At 44.4% G+C, this 24044-nt stretch overlaps 1 protein-coding gene across 4 annotated transcripts; it reads right to left on the bottom strand.

The window, feature by feature from the left end:
• Positions 1-1510: 1510 nt before the first annotated feature.
• Positions 1511-23084, bottom strand: LOC115101436 (CXXC-type zinc finger protein 5-like). Of its 4 annotated transcripts, XM_029620915.2 has the most exons (4): positions 22978-23077; positions 22799-22856; positions 12441-13437; positions 1511-2817 (listed from the first exon to the last, which is right to left on the bottom strand). In XM_029620915.2, the coding sequence occupies exons 3-4, from the start codon at positions 13239-13241 to the stop codon at positions 2773-2775; spliced, it is 846 nt and encodes a 281-aa protein (XP_029476775.1). In that variant the 5' UTR covers positions 13242-13437; positions 22799-22856; positions 22978-23077; the 3' UTR covers positions 1511-2772. The 4 variants fall into 4 exon arrangements, with proteins under 4 accessions (XP_029476775.1, XP_029476776.1, XP_029476778.1 ...); XM_029620916.2 differs by lacking the exon at positions 22799-22856 and having other exon boundaries at positions 22978-23084; XM_029620918.2 differs by having other exon boundaries at positions 1511-2814; positions 22799-23079.
• Between the last annotated feature and the right edge of the window lie 960 nt (positions 23085-24044).

Genomic DNA, 24044 nt, shown 5'->3' with positions numbered 1-24044 from the left:
AGGAAGGCCCTAAAAATGGTCAAAGACTCCAACCACCCTAGTCATAGACTATTCTCTCTGCTACCGCATGGCAAGCGGTACTGGAGTGCCAAGTCTAGGTCCAAGAGGCTTCTAAACAGCTTCTACCCCCAAGCTATAAGACCCCCGAACATGTAATCAAATGGCTACCCAGACTATTTACATTACCCCCCCCCCCCCTTACACTGATGCTACTCTGTTATTATCACTGTAATAACTCTACCTACATGTACATATTACCTCAATTACTTCGACTAACCGGTGACCCCGCACATTGAATCTATACCGATACCCCTGTATATAGCCTTGCTATTGTTATTTTACTGCTGCTCTTTAATTATTTGTTACTATTTTAAATTTTTTAGGTATTTTTCTTAAAACTGTATTGGTTAAGTGCTTGTAAGTAAGCATTTCACTTTATGGTCTGTTGTATTTGGCACGTGAAAGATACCATTTTATTTCATTTTCATTTTGACCAGTTCTTTTAGCGGACCAGGTCTCATAAAGAGCGTTAGATCACTGTCACAGGACCATGTGTGTCACCAGAGTGGGGGCCTGACTCCTGACCTCCAAAAAGCTTCCCTTTACTCTTAAACAGCCCTCTCCTTTGTGGCTTTGAGGACAACACTGTAATTCAGCAATATTGAGGAAATATTCATTATTCATAGCTTTCTAATTGTGTTTTGTTTTTACATGAGGAGCAGGACATTTGAGGAGGGTGGAGGAAGTGACTCGGAGGATATACAACACATTCCAGATAGATTCCTTTCCTATATTCTCCATTTAGATGTTGGTTTGATTTCACTTTAACATTACATTGCCACAGGTATCTGCCAAAATAATGGAAATACTTGAGTAAATGAGGAATAGAAAGTTTATTGAAAGCAGGTGATTCCACACAGGTGTGGTTCCCGAGTTAATTAAGCAATTAACATCCCATCATGCTTAGGGTCATGTAAACCAATTCTGGGCTGGCCATTATTTTTTCTACCATGGCTATAGCCCCATAGAATGACAATGCCCCCATCCACAGGGCACGATTGTATCAGTCACCAGATCTCAACCCAATTGAACACTTATGGGAGATTCTGGAGCAGCACCTGAGACAGTGTTTTCCACCACCATCAACAAAACACCAAATGATGGAATTTCTCATGGAAGAATGGTGTTGTATCCCTCCAACAGAGTTCCAGACACTTGTAGACTCTACTATGCCAAGGTGCACTGAAGCTGTTCTGGCCCAACGCCCAATTAAGACACTTTATGTTGGTGTATCCTTTACTTTGGCAGTTACCTGTACATCAACCTACCCATTGCAACAACTCCACACTATCTCTACATAGAACCTTCAAGTACGACACTCTTGCATGAGGAACACTAATTAGGGCCCCCTGGGAAACACTCACCAAAACTTTGGTTCCTACCCTGTCACTACCAGTGTTGTTTGTATTGGTTGCTAGAGCAACAGGAGACATCTGAATGAAACACACCATTTCCTCCTTCTGCTTTAATGATTTGTATTTCTCGCCCAATATTTTTTTTAAATTATAGCATCCAATGATATGAAAAGGGAACAAATTTGAAAGATTTACCGGACATTTTCATACTTCACCCTCTGTTTTAGGGGGAAAAAACATGCAAAGACTAGTAGACAAACATCAGAACTGTAAATGTTTACACAAATACATGCATTCGTTTTTATTCACAAAACCAGTCCAATTTTCTAAATGAATACAAACATCGCTGTTGTTTTTAAAAGATGTAGCTATCAGCAACATAATTTAAAATAAAAAATACAAATACAAAATAAAGATAAATTCATGTTTCAGTGCGTTGAAATGGGTAGACTCAGATCAAGTGCCTCCTAGTGATGTCGCCCTCTGTCCTCCTCATGCCAGACACAGTCGCTAGGGCCACAGGAATGTAAGGCTGCCAGTTTCACTAAATAAAACGCTTGGAAATACAGGCCAGAAAAACACGGTTGGTTGGTTGGTTGGTTGGTTGGTTGGTTGGTTGGAGATTCCAGTGAGTTCTCTGGAGGTTAGCATCATCCTGCTAAAGAGTCCCCTAGACTTCTGCCCCAAAGGGTGAGAGTTGATTTTTAATTTGAATCAGAAATCTGGATTTTTACATTTTGAAACATTTCCTTTTTCTTTTAAAAGACAACCATTGATCCGTTTCAAACTATATTCTTGCAACAATATAAATCATAAAATAGACAAGGGTTTAGATAAGAACAATGGTGCTAAATTACAATAGTGCCTGCCATTAGCCACTAGTTTTAAAATATAGCCATAAATGTACATTCTCTACACAAGTACTGTATCTTTCCACACGTGAACAACATTAACACCAAACACAGACATGTGTTGATTGTCCACACTCAGTCCATCATTTCTGTTAGGCAATGAACAGTTCCATGTCTGAGCGACAGAAAAGTCCTGCTGGAAACAGGACAAAATGTACCAAAATGGGAACATAGAAAAGGGAATGAATGAAAGTTGCCATAGATTATTTTCTTTATATTTAATTTTTGGTTCAAGGAATAATTAGGTGCATCCATTACTCAGTTGATTATTTTGTATCATTCCTGTTTCCTATTTTTTTTTTTACATCATTTTATTTGTTGTTAGTTTGTTTTCTTGTCAGCCAGTGTCCATGCCCGATACAATCGAAGCGAGAGTTGGCATTGCACTTGATCGCAGAGCTTTGGGTTTGTGTAGGTAGGGGTTAGAGTGGAGGAGGGTCAGAGTCTTACTGGAACCACCGAAATGCTGCTCCTGTAGGAAGCATCACCTTCTTAGAGGGAAAAAAAAGACAAAGAGAGAGAGGAGAGAAGGAGAGGGTTAGTGGACGCAGCTTGGAGAAGATAACACATCCCTAGACCCATTCTAAACAGCAACATCTGCAGTTTCTCTCTCTCTCTCTCTCTCTCTCTCTCTCTCTCTCTCTCTCTCTGGACATTCTTCTACCCCAGTCTAATTATTGAATAGATTCAGACAACAACATGCTCATCAAATCTCCACATCAAACACATTAACAGACACCATCACCCTCGCTCCCTGCCCACTCCTCCTCTCTTCTGCTCCACTGTCTCTCTCTCTGTCTCTCTGTCTCTCTGTCTCCCCCAGGCCAGGCCAGGCAAGCTCTATCATGGAAATCACTGCATCCCACACAGACATATCTCGTACCCTCCCCTCCTCCCTCACCTCGCTCTGGCCGTCAACAGCCATGGCCCTGGCTCCATGCGAAACCTGATATGGCACATTTATTATTTAGTCACCACGCAGTCACGTCCATCTCCCATGACACCACAGCGCTCTCACTGGTGACACTGCTCTCTCTGTTCCTCCCTCACTCTTCTCTCAGAGTGGGATCTCTAGCTCTGATTGCATTGCACTAGGCAGGGCAGGCACCAAAGCAATGCAGCTGCAGGGGTTGAGTGGTCGCCTGCCAGTCATAAGATAGAGGACCGCTGGGGCTCAAGCTCGGCTCAGCCCTCGGAGCTGCAGCACGGCTGGCGTTCTGAGAAGCACAACTCTACTGCGGCACAGAATCTCACATGTTAGCTAGCACTGCCTGGAAAAAACACTCACACACCCACACAAACACACTCACTTCCTCACACACACTTACACACACACCTACATACACGGAAAAACATAAAATAGCACAAGAACAATATACTTATCACCTTGATAAACCGCAAAGCTGATGCTACAGCTAGCTTTGTGTTTTATCAGTCGATGTCAATGTAGTAACTTAAAATAAAATCACAGACTACACAAAACAATTCAGAATACGGGGAAAATAGTATTTGAAAAAGAAAAGGAGAGTCGCACACTCTAGGACCTCAGATACAATCATTTTATAACCTACATTTTGACACTCAAGCTGTCTTTATCAGGGTATAGAAAGAGAGGGGGTGAGGAGGAAGAGAGAAAGAGAAAGGGGGAGGAGAGAAAGAGAGATGTGAGAAAGAGAGAGGGGGAGGAGAGAAAGAGAGAGGAGGAGGACAGAAAGAGCGAAGGGGAGGACGAGGATAGAAATAAAATAGTATTTAACATAATCAACTTTTCTCTTCTGTCATATCATTTTCACTTTGGAATATTCACAACACTAAAAAAGCAAGGAGGTCAAGGTGGTGCAAGGGCCATAAGCACCTCACTAATGACCTTTCACCTATGACACTCAGGCACCTAGACACTAAGCTCAATACCTTTTTCATTGTGAACTCACCAGTGACTTATTAAAGGAAAAACAATCTGAGCCAACACCTGTGACCTCCATTCTGCATAAACATGATTGTTTGTCAGGTCTGGCTAAGGGGGAAGGGGCTCCCAAGGTCACGATCATTTCAAGGCGTCCATTTCAATGTCCAGCATCTCAATCTCCGTTTATTGATTTTACTATGAATATGTTCCTGTTACATTCCTCAATGGACGCTGCATTTAGCCTACATGTCCCCAACCCAGGGGCCTGCTAGCCTTGCTCTAGCACGGTTAGCAGAACATTTCATACTCTGAAATGTGGCTCCAGTATCTAATTTGCTATCTTATTTGATCTGACATAGTGTGACTCTGTTAGGGACAGCTGATCCAGGACCAGCCCATAGGGGAACATTCTCTTTAGAGCAGAGCATTAGGCTAAATACTCCCATCAATCACTTCCCATTGGACAGCCCCAGGTCCGCTGGTAACAAGAACCCTTTCACCTGTGACTGTGATGTCAACTTTCCCCTCCCATCTCAGGTTGGTTAAGAGAGTTAATAACTCCACTGCTGTCTGTCTGTGTCTGTATGTCTGTGTCTGTATTTCTGTATGTCTGTCTGACTGTGCTTGTCTGTCCTACTCCTACTAGTTTCTGTGTCTGCCTGGCAACATGCCTACTGATCAGTATGTCTCTGTGTCAGTCTGCATGCCTGTGTGTGTCTGTGTCTGTCTGCATGCCTGCGTGTGTCTGTGTCAGTCTGCATGCCTGTGTGTGTCTCTGTCAGTCTGCATGTCTGTGTGAGGGGGTAACAAACACTCAGTGAAAGCTCTCTGGCTCAGTGTCTGCATGCCTCAAACTGGCCATGTCATGTCACCACACATTTAATACCTGTAGTGGGTCGGCTGGATCTGTCCTCTGACCATGATGCCTCAACACAGACAGACAGACAGACTGAACAGACAAGACAGACAGACAGACAGACAGACAGAAAGAACAGACTGAACAGACAGACAGACAGACAGACAGACAGACAGACAGACAGACAGACAGACAGACAGAACAGACTGAACAGACAAGACAGACAGACAGACAGACAGACAGACAGACAGACAGAACAGACAGAACAGACTGAACAGACAGACAGACAGACAGACAGACAGACAGACAGACAGACAGACAGACAGACAGACAGAACAAACAGAACAGGTTTTAACAAATAAACTAACACATATCGACAAAACCAAACAAAGGCCCATAAAGAAATCCAATCAGCAGACCAGAGTACAGAAACACACTAGCATTAAAATAAACACATAATCAAACAAATATAAACTCATGTTGACATAAAACCTATACTTCTCTCTCTCACCCACAGAGCAAACACCAACCGTGAGACTGAGACTAGTGATGAAAACTCTGACATGCACCAGAAAGGAAGTGTATCTCATGGGCTTTATTTATTTCCCTTCAAACATAACGTTCCAAAAATAAATCCAGACATCTCCAGCCAGCGAGGTGTGAAGTGGCAAAGGCCTCGACACGCTAAGGCCTCAGCACGCTAAGGCCTCGGCACGCTAAGGCCTCAGCACGCTAAGGCCTCGGCACGCTAAGGTCTCGGCACGCTAAGACCCCGTCACGCTAAGGCCTCGGCACACTAATGTCTCGGCAGGCTAAGACCCCGTCACGCTAAGGCCTCGGCACACTAATGTCTCGGCAGGATAAGACCCCGTTACGCTAAGGCCTCGGCACGCTAAGGTCTCGGCACGCTAAGACCCCGTCACGCTAAGGTCTCGCCATGCTAAGACCCCGTCACGCTAAGGTCTCGGCACGCTAAGACCCCGTCACACTAAGGTCTCGCCATGCTAAGACCCCGTCACGCTAAGGTCTCGGCAGGCTATTGCTTGGCACTTCAACACCTCGGCACTCTAACACCTCGTCAGTCTAACGCCTCGGCACGCTAAGGCCTTGGCATGCTAAGGCCTCGGTACTCTAAGGCCTCGGCACGCTAAGGCCTCGGCACGCTAAGGCCTCGGCAGTCTAACACCTCGGCACGCTAAGACCCCGTCACGTTCTGGCCTCGGCAGGCTATTGCTTGGCACTTCAACACCTCGGCACTCTAACACCTCGTCAGTCTAACGCCTCGGCACTCTAACACCTCGGCACGTTAAAGGCCTCGGCACTCTAACACCTCGGCACACTAAGGCCTCGGCACTCTAACACCTCGGCACGCTAAGGCCTTGGCATTCTAACGCATCGGCATGCTAAGGCTTTGGCACGCTAAGGCCTTTCGGCACGCTAAGGCCTCGGCAGTCTAACGCCTCGGCACGCTAAGGCCTCGGCGCGCTAATGCCCCGGCACGCTAAGGCCGCGGCACACTAAGGCCTCGGCACACTAAGGCCTCGGCACTCTAACGCCTCGGCACGCTAAGGCCTCGGCACGCTAAGGCCTCGGCAGTCTAACACCTCGGCACGCTAAGACCCCGTCACGCTAAGGCCTCGGCAGTCTAACACCTCGGCACTCTAACACCTCGTTAGTCTAACGCCTCGGCACGCTAACGCCTCGGCACGCTAAGGCCTCGGCACGCTAATGCCTCGGCACTCTAACGCCTCGGCACGCTAAGGCCTCGGCACTCTAACGCCTCAGCACGCTAAGGCCTCGGCACTCTAACGCCTCGGCACGCTAAGGCCTCAGCACGCTAAGGCCTCGGCACTCTAATGCCTCGGCACGCTAAGGCCTCGGCACGCTAAGGCCTCTGCAGTCTAATGCCTTGGCACGCTAAGGCCTCGGCAGTCTAACACCTCGGCACGCTAAGGCCTCGACACGCCACCTCCCCTTACTCTATTTTTACGGCCATCTTTAGGCTGCCATGAGGTTTCCATGGAAACCATCGTCAAAGCACAGAGCCGCCGGCCTCTCTTTCTATTCTCACATACACACACCACATCGGACCGCATCAACTTCAAATAATGTACACTAACAATATACACTAACAATATGCACTAACAATATACACTAACAATATACACTAACAAAGTACACTAACAATATACACTAACAAAGTACACTAACAATATACACTAACAATATGCACTAACAATATACACTAACAATATACACTAACAATATACACTAACAATATGCACTAACAATATACACTAACAATATACACTAACAATATACACTAACAATATACACTAACAATATACACTAACAATAAACAGACTAACAATTACAAATGTGTCATAAAGGAATCATAAATATGTTATCAGAAGCATTGATTAAAAACAACCAGTTTTTTCCCTGATTTCGGGCGTCTGAAAAGGTTAAAACAAACCAAGCATCAAAATACATATTGAATCACATGACACATCTTTACAACACAACACACACTCACACACTATAAGCACTATGGCTAAGTGATCTCCATCCATTAGCATCCCTGTTAGACAGTGGACTGCGTCCACGTGAGATGTGACTCTCTGGGGCTGTTTCTAGACCCCAGCTCAATCTAACAGCAGATGACAGACTGTGGTATGCTGCTTACGAGCCGGATCGGATGACCATGATCCTCCATTTTGTCCCAGGTGCTGCCCAGGTGCCCCTGAACATGTCCTAACCACAGTGACCAAGAGGGCTGAGGGGGGTTGGGCAAAATGTTTAACCATTTCATAATGCCCCAGTTAACAGAATATAAAACAGAGTAACGTAGATAATGCTATCTGTTCTGTTTACAGTGTGGTAATACTTGATAGGGAAATATGGATTCATAGTACAAGCAATGTTATTTTCTGTAGAGCCTGAAAGAACACCCTCCATCGGCAATATGGATGGCAGTCCTCTCAGACAAGCGCCAATCAATTATAAACGTGAACACACAAATCTGTAAGATCAATGTAGGATACATGGGCATATGTCAGATGTGTTATTGTACACAATATGTCTTCTGTCATTATTCTCACCTTTGACATGGTGTTACGACATCACTCTGACTGACTGACTCTGCAAGACTCTTCTCTGACCTCTTGACCTGTTGCTCAAAGCTGACCCTAACACAGAACAGTTGTAGACAGCATTGGTCTGCTAGTGCAGATGAGGCACACCATTTACCCAATCTGAAGGAGAAGTCAACAGTTCATTTGAAGATAAACTATTCCAAAACGTAAATGCTAAACAGGTGATTATTACATCAAGTCCCGCGCTATGGCCATAATGTTGGTGTGTGACAAAACATAACAACAACAAACCATCTGATTTCATTAGCTGCGTACAATCCTACAACTCTGTGACATCGATCAATTAGAAACTGAGATTAGTTTGTGTGATTCTTTCTTTTGGTTATGGAGAACAAATGCAGACATCAACTTCATAGTAAAGGCTGCAGTCATTGTTGTTGATCTGATGCCGTGAACGACTGTTGGTCACTGCTACCATGTGAACAGCAGCACACTGTCAATCAACAACATACAATGCGTCCTATTACCAACACACATTCACAAGCATCTGAGTACATCAGTGAACCCTTTCAGAGTAAAGTAGGAATGTTGACAGTGAAACCATGAGTTGACATCTAAAAATGGAATCCTGTCTTGATTACAAAAGTCACAACCAGATAACACGTGGATCAAGCCTTGATTCATCTGTTGTTGCATGTCTGCTTGGAGCGCAACTCTTTATGACCAGATTACACAAACGGATCACCCTCTGTCTCATGAACGTGAGTGTTGTAGCATTGCATAGTACATACAGCCATAGGGGATATTCAGGATGTATTCTACAAACTGTATTTTGGCCAAAATAGTCATAATCACAAGAAAGAATTTAAAATGTGTGATAATTAATTTGTGAACATGCGGACATTGTTAGAGAGCACACATGTCATGATCTGGACAGCATTGTCTACTAGCATAGCTCATATAATGTACGTCTGCATCCTTACAGGAAGAGCAGGATGCTGAAAGACAGAAGATGGCAGAGCCTAATCATATCAACCTTGTATTTACATCTTAAAAAGCAACAATAAATGAATCTGACCATTTTTGATGTGACGGTCGCGTCCTTTGTATAATTAATGGAGATCAATTGCATCACTCATCTTATTAGCGGTAATTCATTATTGCATAAAGTCATCATGACAATTGAGGCTCATATAAATCACCTGATAACATCTATCATGCCATGGCAATATACCAAAATATTGTCATGGATGTTATGTCATTTTGTCATAGCGTGTTTATCACATCTTTATACAGTACTGGTTTTAATTGTCAAATGAAGTGGTTTAAAAACAGAATGTAATATACCACATCTTACAGAGTAAAAGAGTCCTGTGCTACTGAGGTGACCCAGAAGACAAGTTTGGAGGCCATTTAGCCAAACGGGCGTGCCACGGGAGAAAGAGAGAGGGAGAGAGGGGGGCGCCTGTGCCACAATGACACCTGGTGCTGCAGATGACAGCCCCATGGCCAGATGGACCATGCCACACACATACACACACACATTCTGCCACAGCCATCAAATACCAACAAGCACACACAATTACACTATATATACAAATGTATGTGGACACCCCTTCAAACTAGTGGATTCGGCTATTTCAGCCACACCCGTTGCTGACCGGTGTATAAAATCGAGCACACAGCCATGCAATCTCTATAGACAAACATTAGCAGTAGAATAGCCTTAGTGAAGAGCTCAGATGCCACCTTTCCAACAAGTAAGTCCGTCAAATTTCTGCCCTGCTCGAGCTGCCCCGGTCAACTGTAAGTGCTGTTATTGTGAAGTGGAAACGTCTAGGAGCAACAACGGCTCAGCCGTGAAGTGGTAGGCCACACAAGCTCACAGAACAGGGCCGCCGAGTGCTGAAGAGCGTATTGTGTAAAAATCATCTGTCCTCAGTTCCATTACTCACTACGAGTTCCAAATTGCCTCTGGAAGCAACGTCAGCACAATAACTGTTTCCATGGCCAAGCAGCCGCACAGAAGCCTAAGATCACCATGCGCAACGCCAAGCGTCGGCTGGAGTGGTGTAAAGCTCGCCACCATTGGACTCTGGAGCAGTGGAAACGTGTTCTCTGGAGTGATAAATCACGCTTTACCATCTGGCACTCCGACGGACAAATCTGGGTTTGGCAGATGCCAGGAGAACACTACCTGCCCCAATGCATAGTGCCAACTGTAAAGTTTGGTGGAGGAGGAATAATGGTTTGGGGCTGTTTTTCATGGTTTGGGCTAGGCCCCTTAGTTCCAGTGAAGGGGAATCTTAATGCTACAGCATACAATGACATTTTAGACGATTCTGTGCTTCCAACCTTGTGGCGTTTGGGGAAGGCCCTTTCCTGTTTCAGCATGATAATGCCCCTGTGCACAAAGTGAGGTCCATACAGAAATGGTTTGTTGAGATTAGTGTGGAAGAACTTGATTGGCCTGCACAGAGCCCTCACCTAAACCCATCAAACATCTTTGGGATGAATTGGAACACCAACTGCGAGTCAGGCCTAATCGCCCAACATTAGTGCCCGACCTCTATAATGCTCTTGTGGCTGAATGGAAGAAAGTCCCCGCAGCAATGTTCCAACATCTAGTGGAAACCTCCCCAGAGGAGTGGAGGCTGTTATAGCAGCAAAGGGAGGACCAGCTGTATATTAATGCTCATGACAAACAGGTGTCCACATACTATTGGTCATGTAGTGTATGTTCTACCACACACATTCTACCCATGAAAAACATATACACACAAACAGTATCACGCACTGCCACACTCTGTCAAACACACACCTACAAACACACAAACTCTCAAAATCCTAAACAGCCCATCAGACATTCTCTCTGTCACATCTCTCTCTCTCTTCCTATCTCCTCGTTCCTACTCACGCATACCCACAAGGCAATACTAATTTTGCAACATATGCACACAATAACACACACACACATTTGTGTGAACTGCTAAACACGCAATGACCCCCAATTAAAAAAGTCCTTCCATCTGTTTTGTGAGGGGGTAAAATGAGAGCTGTGTATCATGGGTATGGACAGGGGGATGTTCATTCAGGGCATGCGCTGCACTGCGGAGGACCGACTAAAGAGACCCCACGGTGCAATTCTACTCCTCCCCTCCCCAACACCTGTCATTCCCTTGCCCAGCTCAAAGCCCTGCCCTACCAAAAAGCCCCTCCCCACCACCTGTCATTCCCTTGCCCAGCTCAAAGCCCTGCCCTACCAAAAAGCCCCTCCCCACCACCTGTCATTCCCTTGCCCAGCTCAAAGCCCTGTCCTACCAAAAAGCCCCTCCCCACCACCTGTCATTCCCTTGCCCAGCTCAAAGCCCTGCCCTACCAAAAAGCCCCTGCCCACCACCTGTCATTCCCTTGCCCAGCTCAAAGCCCTGCCCTACCAAAAAGCCCCTCCACACCCCTCTACTGAACCCTTCACTTTGGAGCTATATCCACACTGTGCAAAGAAATCAGAACAGTGCCTCACTCCATACATACACGTATAAAGTTTAGTTATGTGTTTGGTTAATGTACATTCCAAACACTCTTTCCATTCCTATGCCCCATCCTGCCTGACCCCTCTGTATCCCTCTGTGACACTCTGTGTCCCTCTGTGACCTTCTGTCCTTCTTTGTCCCTCTGAGACCCTCTGTATCCCTCTGTGACCTTCTGTCCTTCTTTGTCTCTCTGAGACACTGTATTCCTCTGTATCCCTCTGTGTCTCTCTGTGACCTTCTGTCCTTCTTTGTCCCTCTGTGACTCTCTGTGATTCTCTGTGGCCCTCTGTGACCCTCTGACCCTCTATGTTCCTCTATGTTCCTCTGTGACTCTCTGTGATTCTCGGTGGCCCTCTGTGGCCCTGTGGCCCTCTGTGTCCCTCTATGTTCCTCTGTGACTCTCTGTGACCCTCTCTGGCCCTCTGTGGCCCTGTGGCCCTCTGTGTCCCTCTATGTTCCTCTGTGACTCTCTGTGATTCTCGGTGGCCCTCTGTGACCCTCTGTCACCCTCTGTAACCCTGTGTCCCTCTGTGTCCCTCTATGTTCCTCTGTGACTCTCTGTGACTCTCTGTGACTCTCTGTGACCCTCTGTGGCCCTCTGTGACCCTCTGTCACCCTGTGTCCCTCTATGTCCCTCTATGTTCCTCTGTGACTCTCTGTGATTCTGTGGCCCTCTGTGACCCTTTATGACATCTCCAGCTCTGTCTCCTCACTGAACTCTTACCTCCAGAGTGGCAGACGGTTTCTTTTTCAGCTCATCACATTTGCGGAACTTGCAGATCTGGTGGCCCGTTTTGCGGTTCCGGCAGCTGCTGCACGTCTCGCAGTTAATTCGCCGACGGCAGGGCTGGCACATGCCGCAGCGTTTCCGCTTCTTTTTGCCGGAGTTGATGGCAGAGGCCAGCTCGCTCTGCGCCGGGTACTCGGCCAGGCCAGCCATGTGCAGAGCGCTGTCGGCCAGGAACACGCCGGCCGGTGTCATGATAAACAGTCCGGGATTGAACGGGAAGCCGCCTCCCACACCGTACGGGAAGTCCGCAATACCGCCAATGGAGTCCGCAGCAGACGCACCCTCCAAGTCGTTTGCCCCTGAGATTGAATCGCTACCCCCCATCCCCATCCCCCCCGGCAGCAGCATGTGCTCCATCCCAGCCCTCTTTAACAGCACCGCAGCCTGGGCAAAGTGCAGCAGGCCGTTCTGTCCTTCCAGGACCTGCTCCAGGGTCCGGTCCAGCTTGGCTGCCGCCAGCGCTGAGACAGTGGGCTGGGGCTGTGGGGGCGGCTGGGGCTTGGCCGGGTGGCTCTTGGTCTCTCCATTGTGGCGTGCGCGTCCATTAGTGTTGGTGGGGCAGGCGGCTGTGTACTGGGAGAGGGTGCGGGACCTCTTAAGGCTCTTACTCAGAGGCTCACTGATGATGCCACTGCGGTTCCTGCGCTCGATGACAGGGACATCCTCACTGCAGCTGCTTCGCTCTAGGGCCTCGGCTGTCCGGTCTCGGCTTCCCTCCGACCGTCCACTAGACATGTTCCAGTACGTGCAGGGCTGGGGGGGCGGGCGGGAGGGGGAGCCGAGAAGTTCTCACAGTCTGTTCTGAGCCCAGGTGAGGTGGCGCCTCCCGCTGAGGATGAATCGGACAGCCAATCACAGGCAGGCCTTAGAGCCCTTGTGCTCTGTCTAAACTTCAGGCCTCATCCACATCCTTCCACTGTCAACCTACAAACTGGCACAGGGAGAGAGAAGGGTCCTTCAATAACAGGCTCAGTGTTGGACCTAGACAGCATCTTAGTAAACAACAGACTCCATTACATTAGACAGCTACTCTGCCATTCAGTTATGTTACCTGTTTATGAGATTGAACACAGCTAAAAAGCCAATGAGGCAGCTCCGTTAGATAGTATGTATCCCAAACATCCCATAACCACTAATAGCCAGGAAAGATGAGTCCACTTACACAACTTAAAGTTCATCAAGCCCCCCAGCTACAATACACAATAAGACAAATAAGAATATTCAGAACATAGCAAATACTAAATGACAGTGACAGGAGAGAAAAGGCACTTCTATGTATTCTAAATCCCACCCTATAGGGCTAGGTTGAATGCAGCCATAGTGTTTCCCAGAAGAAAACCAAGAGACGCTGGCCTGTGGATGGTCACACTTTGCATCAAAGGGATTTGAAACAATCATTCCCACACACTACACACTGACAAAATTAAAATCCATTTCACATGAATTAAGACTTCAGACCATGAACAATTCCCATTTTGACATCACTTTCTCTTAATAACAGAAACTTTGTCTTAGACTTATTGGTGGTGAATCTGCTGGTAAACCTCTTGGTTTTAAAGGATATACGGAAGTCAAATCAAATCATATTAAGCAGATGTTATTGTGGGTGTAGTGAAATGCTTGTGTTCCTAGCTCCAACAGTGCAATAGTATCTAACAATTTACAACAATACACACAAATATAAAAGTAAATGTTAAACATTTATTTAACTGATTAGGCGTTGACCTAATTTGCATAATATATTATCTTATATGCATCAGATATTTGAAGAAAAAACACACAAACAGCTATACACAAAGATATATATATTTTTTTTACCAAACAGGTTGCCCACTTACAACACAGTAAGTACGTTGGTTATCATTCTTGATGACATCATCAACCCTCCAACCACAAAACATATAGAGAAGATTGTAATGTAGTATTTATATAACTCATCATCATTATGCCTTGTGGATGCCCTACATTTCTGTCCGATTAGCTATATTCACATGTAATGGCATAGCCTATGATAATCAATAATGTTGTACTCAAAAAGAAAATATGCTCAGATACACTACATGGCCAAAAGTATGTGGACACCTGCTCGTCGAACATCTCATGCCAAAATCATGAGCTATAACAGCCTCCACTCTTCTAGGAAAGCTTTTCACTAGATGTTGGAACATTGCTGCAGTGACTTGTTTCCACAAGATCAAAAGTGAGATCGGGCACTGATGTTGGGCGATTAGGCCTCGCTCGCAGTCGGCGTTCCAATTCATCCCAAAGGCGTTTGGTGGGGTGGAGGTCAGGGCTCTGTGCAGGCCAATCAAGTTCTTCCACACCAATCTCGACAAATCATTGAATTGTCTAGAATGTAATTCTATGGTGTAGCGTTAAGATTTCCCTTCACTGGAACTAAGGGACCGAACCATGAAAAACAGCCCCAGACCATTATTCCTTTACAATTGGCACTATGAATTGGGGCAGGTAGCATTCTCCTGGCATCCACCAAACCCAGATTTCTCCGTCGAACTGCCAGATGGTGAAGCATGATTAATCACTCCAAAGAACGTGTTTCCACTGCTCCAGAGTCAAATGACGAGGTTTACACCACTCCAGCCAAAGCTTGGCATTTTGCATGGTGATCTTAAGCTTGTGTGCGGCTGCTCCGCAATCTAAATCCATTTCATGATGTTCCCGATGAAAAGTTATTGTGCTGAAGTTGTTTCCAGAGGCAGTTTGGAACTCACTGAGCTCTTCAGTATGGGCCATTGTACTGCCAATATTTGTCTATGGAGATTGCATGGCTGTGTGCTTGATTTCATACACCTGTCAGGAACGGGTGTGGCTAAAATAACCGAATCCACACATTTGAATGTAGAGCAGTTGAAGAGTGTCATAGAAGGTATGATTGGTTGATATTTCATCTCCTTAGTGAAAAGTGTGCCCCCTTTCTGATTTTCTCTATTTTTGCATATATTTTTTTTCAGTGAATGTTATCAGATCTTCAACCAAAACCTAATATTAGATAAAGGGAACATGAGTTTTCAAATAATAAAAAATATATATACAGTTGAAGTCGGAAGTTTACATACACCTTAGCCAAATACAAATAAACTAAATTTTTCACAATTCCTGACATTTGATCAGTAAGAATTCCCTGTCTTATGTCAGTTAGGATCACCACTTTATTTTAAGAATGTGAAATGTCAGAATAATAGTAGAGAGAATTATTTATTTCAGCTTTTATTTATTTCATCACATTCCCAGTGGATGATAAGTTTACATACACTCAATTAGTATTTGGTAGCATTGCCTTTAAATTGTTTAACTTGGGTCAACCATTTTGGGTAGCCTTCCACAAGCTTCCCACTATAAGTTGGGTGAATTTTGGCCCATTCCTCCTGACAGAGCTGGTGTAACTGAGTCAGGTTTGTAGGCCTCGTTGCACGCACTCGTTTTTTTAGTTCTGCCAACAAATTTTCTATAGGATTGAGGTCAGGGCTTTGTGATGGCCACTCCAGTACCTTGACTTTGTTGTCCCTAAACCATTTTGCCACAACTTTGGAAGTATGCTTGGGGTCATTGTCCATTTGGAATACCCAATTTCAACCAAGCTTAAACTTCCTGACATGTCTTGAGATGTTGCTTCAATAAATCCACATCATTTTCCTGCTTCATGATGCCATCTATTTTCTGAAGTGCACCAGTCCCTCCTGCAGCAAAGCACCCCCACAACATGATGCTGTCACCCCCGTGCTTCACGGTTGGGATGGTGTTCTTCGGCTTGCAAGTCTCCCCTTTTTCCTCCAAAGTTAACAATGGCCATTATGGTCTAACAGTTCTATTTTTGTTTCATCAGACCAGAGGATATTTCTTTAAAAAGTACAATCTTTGTCCCCATGTGCAGTTGCAAACCGTAGTCTGGCTTTTTTATGGAGGTTTTGGAGCAGTGGCTTCTTCCTTGCTGAGCTGCCTTTCAGGTTATGTCGATATACTGTAGGACTCGTTTAACTGTGGATATAGATCATTTTGTACCTGTTTCCTCCAGCATCTTCACAAGGTCCTTTGCTGTTATTCTGGGATTGATTTGCACTTTTCGCACCAAAGTACGATCATCTCTAGGAGACAGAATGCGTCTCCTTCCTGAGCGGTATGATGGCTGCGTGTTCCCGTGGTGTTTAAACTTGCGTACTATGGTTTGTACAGATGCAGGTGGTACCTTCAGGCATTTGGAAATTGCTCCCAAGTATGAACCAGACTTGTGGAGGTCTACAACTTTTTTCTGAGGTCTTGGCTGATTTATTTTTATTTCCCATGATGTCAAGCAAAGAGGCACTGAGTTTGAAGCTAGGCCTTGAAATATATCCACAGGCACACCTCCAATAGACTCAAATGTTGTCAATTAGCCTATCAGAAGCGTCTAAAGCCATGGCATCATTTTCTGGAATTTTCCAAGTTGTTTAAAGGCACAGTCAACTCAGTGTATGTAGACTTCTGACCCACTGGATTTGTGATACAAGTTAAATAATTTGTCTGTAAACAATTGTTGGAAAAATGACTTGTTTCATACACAAAGTAGACGTCCTAACCGACTTGCCAAAACTATAGTTTGTTAACAAGAAATTTGTGGAATGGTTGAAAAACAAGTTAGCGAGCGACATTTTCAGATATTATACGTTTCTGATTTATTCAGAAAGTGATTTTTATTGTGACTTAAAGTGTACTGTTAGCTAGCTAGCTAATGTTAGCCGGCTGGCTGTATGATCTGTGTAGAAATATTATTCGTATCTCAGATCCATTTGTATTGCTAGTTATAGCCTAATGTTAGCTAGCTAACTAACAATGAACCTAGTTGGTTAGCTTTAGCTACCTGTATATTCATGAAGGGTAGTAACGTTATGAGTTGTGATCATGGTTCATTGTTTAACTAGCTTTCTAGCTACATGTCTAAACAAAAGACCTACTGTATCCTGTGCACGTGACAAAAAAAACTAGATTTTATTTGATATAGTGTGTATTTACCAGAGACGGTATTGTGAAGGACAACATGACCTGCATCAAAGTCAAATTACAATATAACGTTAGGCCAATGAGACAGTGTCCAAGTTACAAAATTCTCCGGTAGAATGGCCTGCTTTTATTTCATCACACTCACAACCGTAACCTACTTTCTGTAATTAGCTTGCCATTAACTTGTATATAATGATATTCTTGTGAGTTTATTTTCCTGTAATAATGAAAACAAATTAGCTAAAGTGAAGACGATGTCAGCTATATGATATGGTCATTACTTGAACTGGCTAGCCAGCTAACTTAACGTTAGCTAGCTAGCTAACCATCTAGAAACTAACCAAAACATTGTTTAGAAAGTTGCTTTTAGTTGCCTAGTTTGCTATATTCACATATACTAAATTCACTTTTAAACGGATGGGTTTGTTGGTGTTAAAATACACCAGTTATGCTATTTTGGACCACCATGCTGCTGATGCCATGCAGCCTGTCATTTTTGTGTCTATACTTTTAAATAACGACAATGACAACTTTGATGTCAGACCACAATAGAATGTTCAAGATATCACTGCGACAACTGTACACGACATGTCGATAGACGTAGAATGAACCAGCCTTTAGTCTTGACATCTTTGGTTGTTTGGTATCCCACCGTACCCACTCTTGTTTAACACATTACCTCAAATGTGATTACTTAAAGAGATGGGTGTGGCTAAGGCTGAAGAGGGTGTGAACGATGGTGAATTGGTGTAGCCAAAAAATAGCTCTCCAATAGGTGCACCAAAAAATTCAAGGGACATTTTTTCAAAAGTGCTGTTACAAGTTTATCAACTTTCAAAGCAGATTTACTTTCCCAACTTCCTCAACTGTAGTGTATGATATACCACTTTCTAGCTCTAAGTTGAGATTTTTATCCAATGTGAAAAACGCAATTTCAAATGTTGCTACATAAGACCGAATCGAGCCGGTCGGTAACAAATATGCAAAAGTAAAGAAAATTAGAAAGGGGGCAAATACTTTTTCACAGCACTGAATATTCATGTCTCCTTCCTTGAAGATTTGTTGCCAGAAGTTCACTGTTCTAGACTCCGTGCATCTCAAATGGTAGATGGAGCTTGTTGTGCGTTCATTTCCTGTTGGGGGCCAGTATAGAAGAAAAGTAGAGAAAAATGTATGCACTCACTACTGTAAGCCGCTCTAGATAAGAGCATCTGCTAAATGACTCAAATGTAAATGTGACTAAACATAATTGATCACGTCTGTCAATTCAACTAGATATCAGCACTTACTGTAGTGTTGGTTGGCTCTTTAAAATGTTCCTTGACAGTCCCTCTGGGGAAATATCCTGTTATTCACTATGAGCCCATTTAATGTCCACAATCCAATTGAAAAATAACACACTTATTGGGTGAGTATTTTTTCCATTCATAAATTAAAATGGACTGAAATGAATTTGACTCCAATGCTTTATTCAGAGTGTGTACTGAATAAACTGAAACATCCCAATGGCCAGCCTCCTATGAAGAGACACTATCCTACTATTCCACTGACCTGTCCCCACTCACAAACAGGCACATCCCTGAGAAAAGCTGAAGAAATGGCCGGGCCAGTCCTTATAAGGGAAACAAAGGGAAGGGGTGGGGGAGAGCATTGGGGGGGGGGGGGGGGGGGGGTGCAGCATGTGGAAATTGGAAGGCCAGAATTAGTGGGAGGTAAAGCTTCAAAGGCAGGAGCACAGCCCCCGCATTCTCACCAGCTCAGGGGTCCGTGGCGCCACGGACCCCTGAGCCAGCCCCTCAGCCCCTCAGCTCCTCACTCTCCTGCTTCGAGTCAGACCAGGGCTCTGCTCTATCTCTCTCACACTGCTGCAGGGCCACCCGCCTGCTACACTGTCATATACAGTATGTCTGTGTGTCTCTTTCTTCCTGGTGTCCTAGTCTCACTCCATCAAACTCAGAGTGTCTCTCTGTCTGACCCATATCCCTCACACTCTCTCCATCTCCATCAAACTCAGAGTGTCTCTCTGTCTGACCCATATCCCTCACACTCTCTCCATCTCCATCAAACTCAGAGTGTCTCTCTGTCTGACCCATATCCCTCACACTCTCTCCATCTCCATCAAACTCAGAGTGTCTCTCTGTCTGACCCATACCCCTCACACTCTCTCCATCTCCATCAAACTCAGAGTGTCTCTCTGTCTGACCCATATCCCTCACACTCTCTCCATCTCCATCAAACTCAGTGTCTCTCTGTCTGACCCATATCCCTCACACTCTCTCCATCTCCATCAAACTCAGAGTGTCTCTCTGTCTGACCCATATCCCTCACACTCTCTCCATCTCCATCAAACTCAGTGTCTCTCTGTCTGACCCATATCCCTCACACTCTCTCCATCTCCATCAAACTCAGAGTGTCTCTCTGTCTGACCCATATCCCTCACACTCTCTCCATCTCCATCAAACATGAACATGTCATTCATAGTCTATCTTTTCCCACCATCTCAGTCCCTCTTTCACAGTCTACCATTCCTCTTCCAATGTCAATGACTCTATAACAGCCTACGTCCCTCCTCCATGTCATTCACAGTCTCTCCCTTCATGTTTTCACCCTCTCTTAATATCACTCTCACTCTGTTCCTCCTCCATGTCATTCACACGCTCCCTATGCATTTAAATGCCAGTGGTCTAACGCACTGCATCTCAGTGTTAGAGGCATCACTACAGACCCTGGTTCGATCCCGGGCTGTATCCCAACCGGACGTGATCAGGAGTCCCATAGGGACCGGGAGTCCCAATTGGCCAAACATCGTCCGGGTTAGGGGAGGGTTTAGCCGTCATTGTAAAATAAGACTTTGTTCTTAACTGACTTGCCTAGTTAAATAAAGGTACCATTTTTTTTATTTTTAATATCTTCCAAACCTGTAGACTTACAGTCTCTCTTCTCTGTCACTCAACAGTCCCCCAGTTTCTGTAACCAATCAGTGTATTCTCTCTGAATAGAAATATCCCAAATTCTGCTACTGCTAAGATGATGATGATAATGATGATGGTGGTGGTGATGATTACAAGGGAAAAAATGATTGCATAATGAGGAACAGGTTGGTTATATTACTGGGAAAAGGTTATGTGTATCCATTGTTATATGAGAAAAATAAATGTGCCAATGTCTTACATATTAAAGAAATACAGTGTTGTTTGTGTAGACATTGTTGTTGTTTACATCTTCCTCAATGACGTCATTACCATCATGCCTGTAGCAGCCTAAGGATCTGTAAAGGCTGTCTATACTTTCTGCAGTTATGACTTCTACCACAGCTCCTTTTGTATCACCCAACTAGTCTACTTCTCCTGGTAGCATCACAAATAGGACTGCCACTATCAAACATAATAACACTTTCCCACTATGCTTTCACCGAAGCACCCACTCTCCCCCCGTATATAGGTCTACTCTACATTGATTACGTCAGTGGGAGCTGCTGGAGACATGGCTCGTGCTTCCTCCCTGGAGCTCAGAGCGCGGCGGTAATTGGCCCCTCTCGGCTGAATAACCATCCCGAACAGTCTGACCATACAGACTCCCCAAGGCCAACGAGAAGGGGTACTGTATGGAATCTATAAGCAACATGGACATACCCACTAAAAGAACTCAAACATCTTTGGCATATTCAAGTTTTTAAAAAGTCACACTCAAGTTATGATATAGGCCTAAGACTAATTTAGATGTTTAGAACATAGCATAATATTCTTCTAAATATTTTTTGTATTCATAAATAATGAATTAGGCCTATACAAAATAGCCTGGCTGTAAATATATGCAAGTTTAAAAAGTAGGCTAGATAATACTGTCAATATGGCACTTTTCAAATAATGTATGTATTCATAAATAAATAGGCCTAGTCATGTTTGTCATCAATCGTGAAACCAAAACATCTGACAACAAGCCAAAAAGTGTAATATTTTATGGGACGTTGCCAGATAGCTCGGCTATAGGCTACTTATTAGTTCAGGTAATGCAGAGCTAAATGCAACACTTCCCTCCAGACCGCCGTCACGCAGACACTCACACATATCTTCCTAGCCCCCTCTCTCAACCACCCCCTCCCTGCTCTGACTCACACACGGGCAGTCACGCACTCACGTCACACTCACTCACTCACAGACACACACACACAGTCAGTCACATTTGTGCACGAGACCCATTGAAGTTTATAAGGACCAGAATTAAATATCCCACAACCTGCTGCGCCTTTCTGTTTCTTTTCCATTCCCGAGTTAAAATAGTCCAAATTGTATGCATGCCACTGTGTGTTAAATCGTGACTAATTTGCAAGAACATGAAGCCCATACGAGCGCCACTGCCGGTGGCGGATTGAGGCAGTACCAGGGGGTCGCGATAAATCCCGGCTTGCAACTGCTATGTCACGGGGACATCGCGCGCAGGAGACTGGCTGGTCGTCGCATGCGGAACAATGAAGAACAAACATGTTCCTCTACAATAAAATCACTCTGAGAACAACTGGCATACTGTTCTTATGATAAGTATTGGCTATGCACGAACTAAATCATAAACAAATTAAACAATATTGCTCTTTTTCATCCATTATGCATTTTCACAAAAACATTTGTTGATGATTAAAGAGAAACACTGCAGAAAACAAAGTTCAGTTTCGATTTATCTCCACGTAAAGAGATGCCTCATCGCCACCTGTTATTAAAAGCATAACATTCATAAACATAATCAAGATCCAATGCAAAGTGCCATAATTTCAATGGCAAATATTTACGGAGAGCGTCAAGTTTCTTGGAGCGCACGTCATTAACAGATGATTCACAGTTTCAATTTTCACCCCTTAAAATCTTTGAATGAAAGAACCGCTCTCCACAATATCTAGAAACATTTTCTGCATTGACAACATTATCCGAGGAAAATTAGCAAATGAGAATGGCAGAGCAAAATGACCATTGTGGCCATTCTAACCCAATAACAGTGTGTGCATCATTTCACATGCGTCTGAGAGCCGAGAATCCTAATTGTATCTAATATTAAAGCACAAAAATACCTTTTGTCTAGACTCAATGATCTGAAACCACGGTCTCTGCGGTGTCAGCGTATGGTCTGCACCAGCACGTTTGAGGGTATAGATAGAAGAACCATTCTCCCAATCCCCTAGTTAACTTGATCGTTAGGAAGATGACATCCCAACTTTCAGCAGACTTCGACAAAGTATGATCCCCCCCCCCTCTTATGTAGCCTATCTGCATATTTGCAAACACGGGCCCTTTTTTATTCGCACCTACCAAACCAGAACGAAGAGGAGGGGAGGGCTCCCACTGTCCAAGCGGTCCGTCTCCAAGCCTACCGTAGAGATTGATGTCAAAAAAGAAAGAAAGACAACCTTACACTAAACTGAATTAATATAGTCCTCGCCTGTATAGAACAAGAGAGAAATTGAATAATACATTATTGTAAAACGTACTTTCTCGGAAGCTGAGCGTGTGGGCTCTCCAACCTTTCGATTCTCGCAATCCCACCTCTACATCCCCGCTCGCGGAGAAGAACATGCAAACACATTTCATAGATTTTTGGAGCTTCGCGGAAAAACCGAAATGGATTTTTCAGCGTAGAGACAGATAGGCTAATAATATATCGCCAAAACCTTTTAAAATACAGAGATGTATTGCCCTCCTCGACGCTTTTAGGTTCTCGACTTTGAATATCCAAGGGTCGCGTGATGAAGAACATGTTTGTTATTAAAGCTTTACATGATTATGCCTCTGAGATGCATCTTACTAGTTGTTGTGTAATCAGTGCATATGCACAATATGATTTTCTCTCTGTATGAGCGCAAGTTGCTATTTCGTCATACCACTTTAAGACTAAACTTTCCTTCAACACATTCATGTTTACTGATAACTTTAGCGGTACAATCCAAAAATATGGAAACATACCCAAATGTGAATATTGAACATGTTGAAAGCTCATATTTTTTCAAGGGAGTGGGCACAGGGACTGTGGTGGTCTGCTTGAAACGTGTTGGTATTACATACTCCAACGGGGAGAGGTTTAAAATGTCAGTGAAGACACTTGCCAGTTGGTCAGCCCATGCTCGGAGTACACGTCCTGGTAATCCGTCTGGCCCATCCGTGACAGCTGATGCTCTCATGCATGTTTCAGTGTTACTTGCCTCAAAGCGAGCATAGAAGTAATTTAGATGTTCGACGAACACGCGTCCACATACTTTTGCTCATGTAGTGTATGTTAGTCACACCAATGTAGGCTTAGTCTATGTTCATCAATGAAAATCAAATAATAGATCTATTATTAATAGAGCATGGGCTGACCAACTGGCAAGTGTCTTCACTGACATTTTAAACCTCTCCCCGTTGGAGTATGTAATACCAACACGTTTCAAGCAGACCACCACAGTCCCTGTGCCCAAGAACAGTAACGTGACTAAATGACGACCGACCCGTAGCACTCACGTCTGTAGCCATGAAATGCTTTGAAAGGCTGGTCATGGGTGACATCAACACCATTTTCCCA

Source organism: Oncorhynchus nerka, linkage group LG19 (assembly GCF_034236695.1).
Source record: "Oncorhynchus nerka isolate Pitt River linkage group LG19, Oner_Uvic_2.0, whole genome shotgun sequence".
Classification (NCBI taxonomy): Eukaryota; Metazoa; Chordata; class Actinopteri; order Salmoniformes; family Salmonidae; genus Oncorhynchus; species Oncorhynchus nerka.
This window is presented reverse-complemented; position numbering and strand designations above follow the sequence as displayed.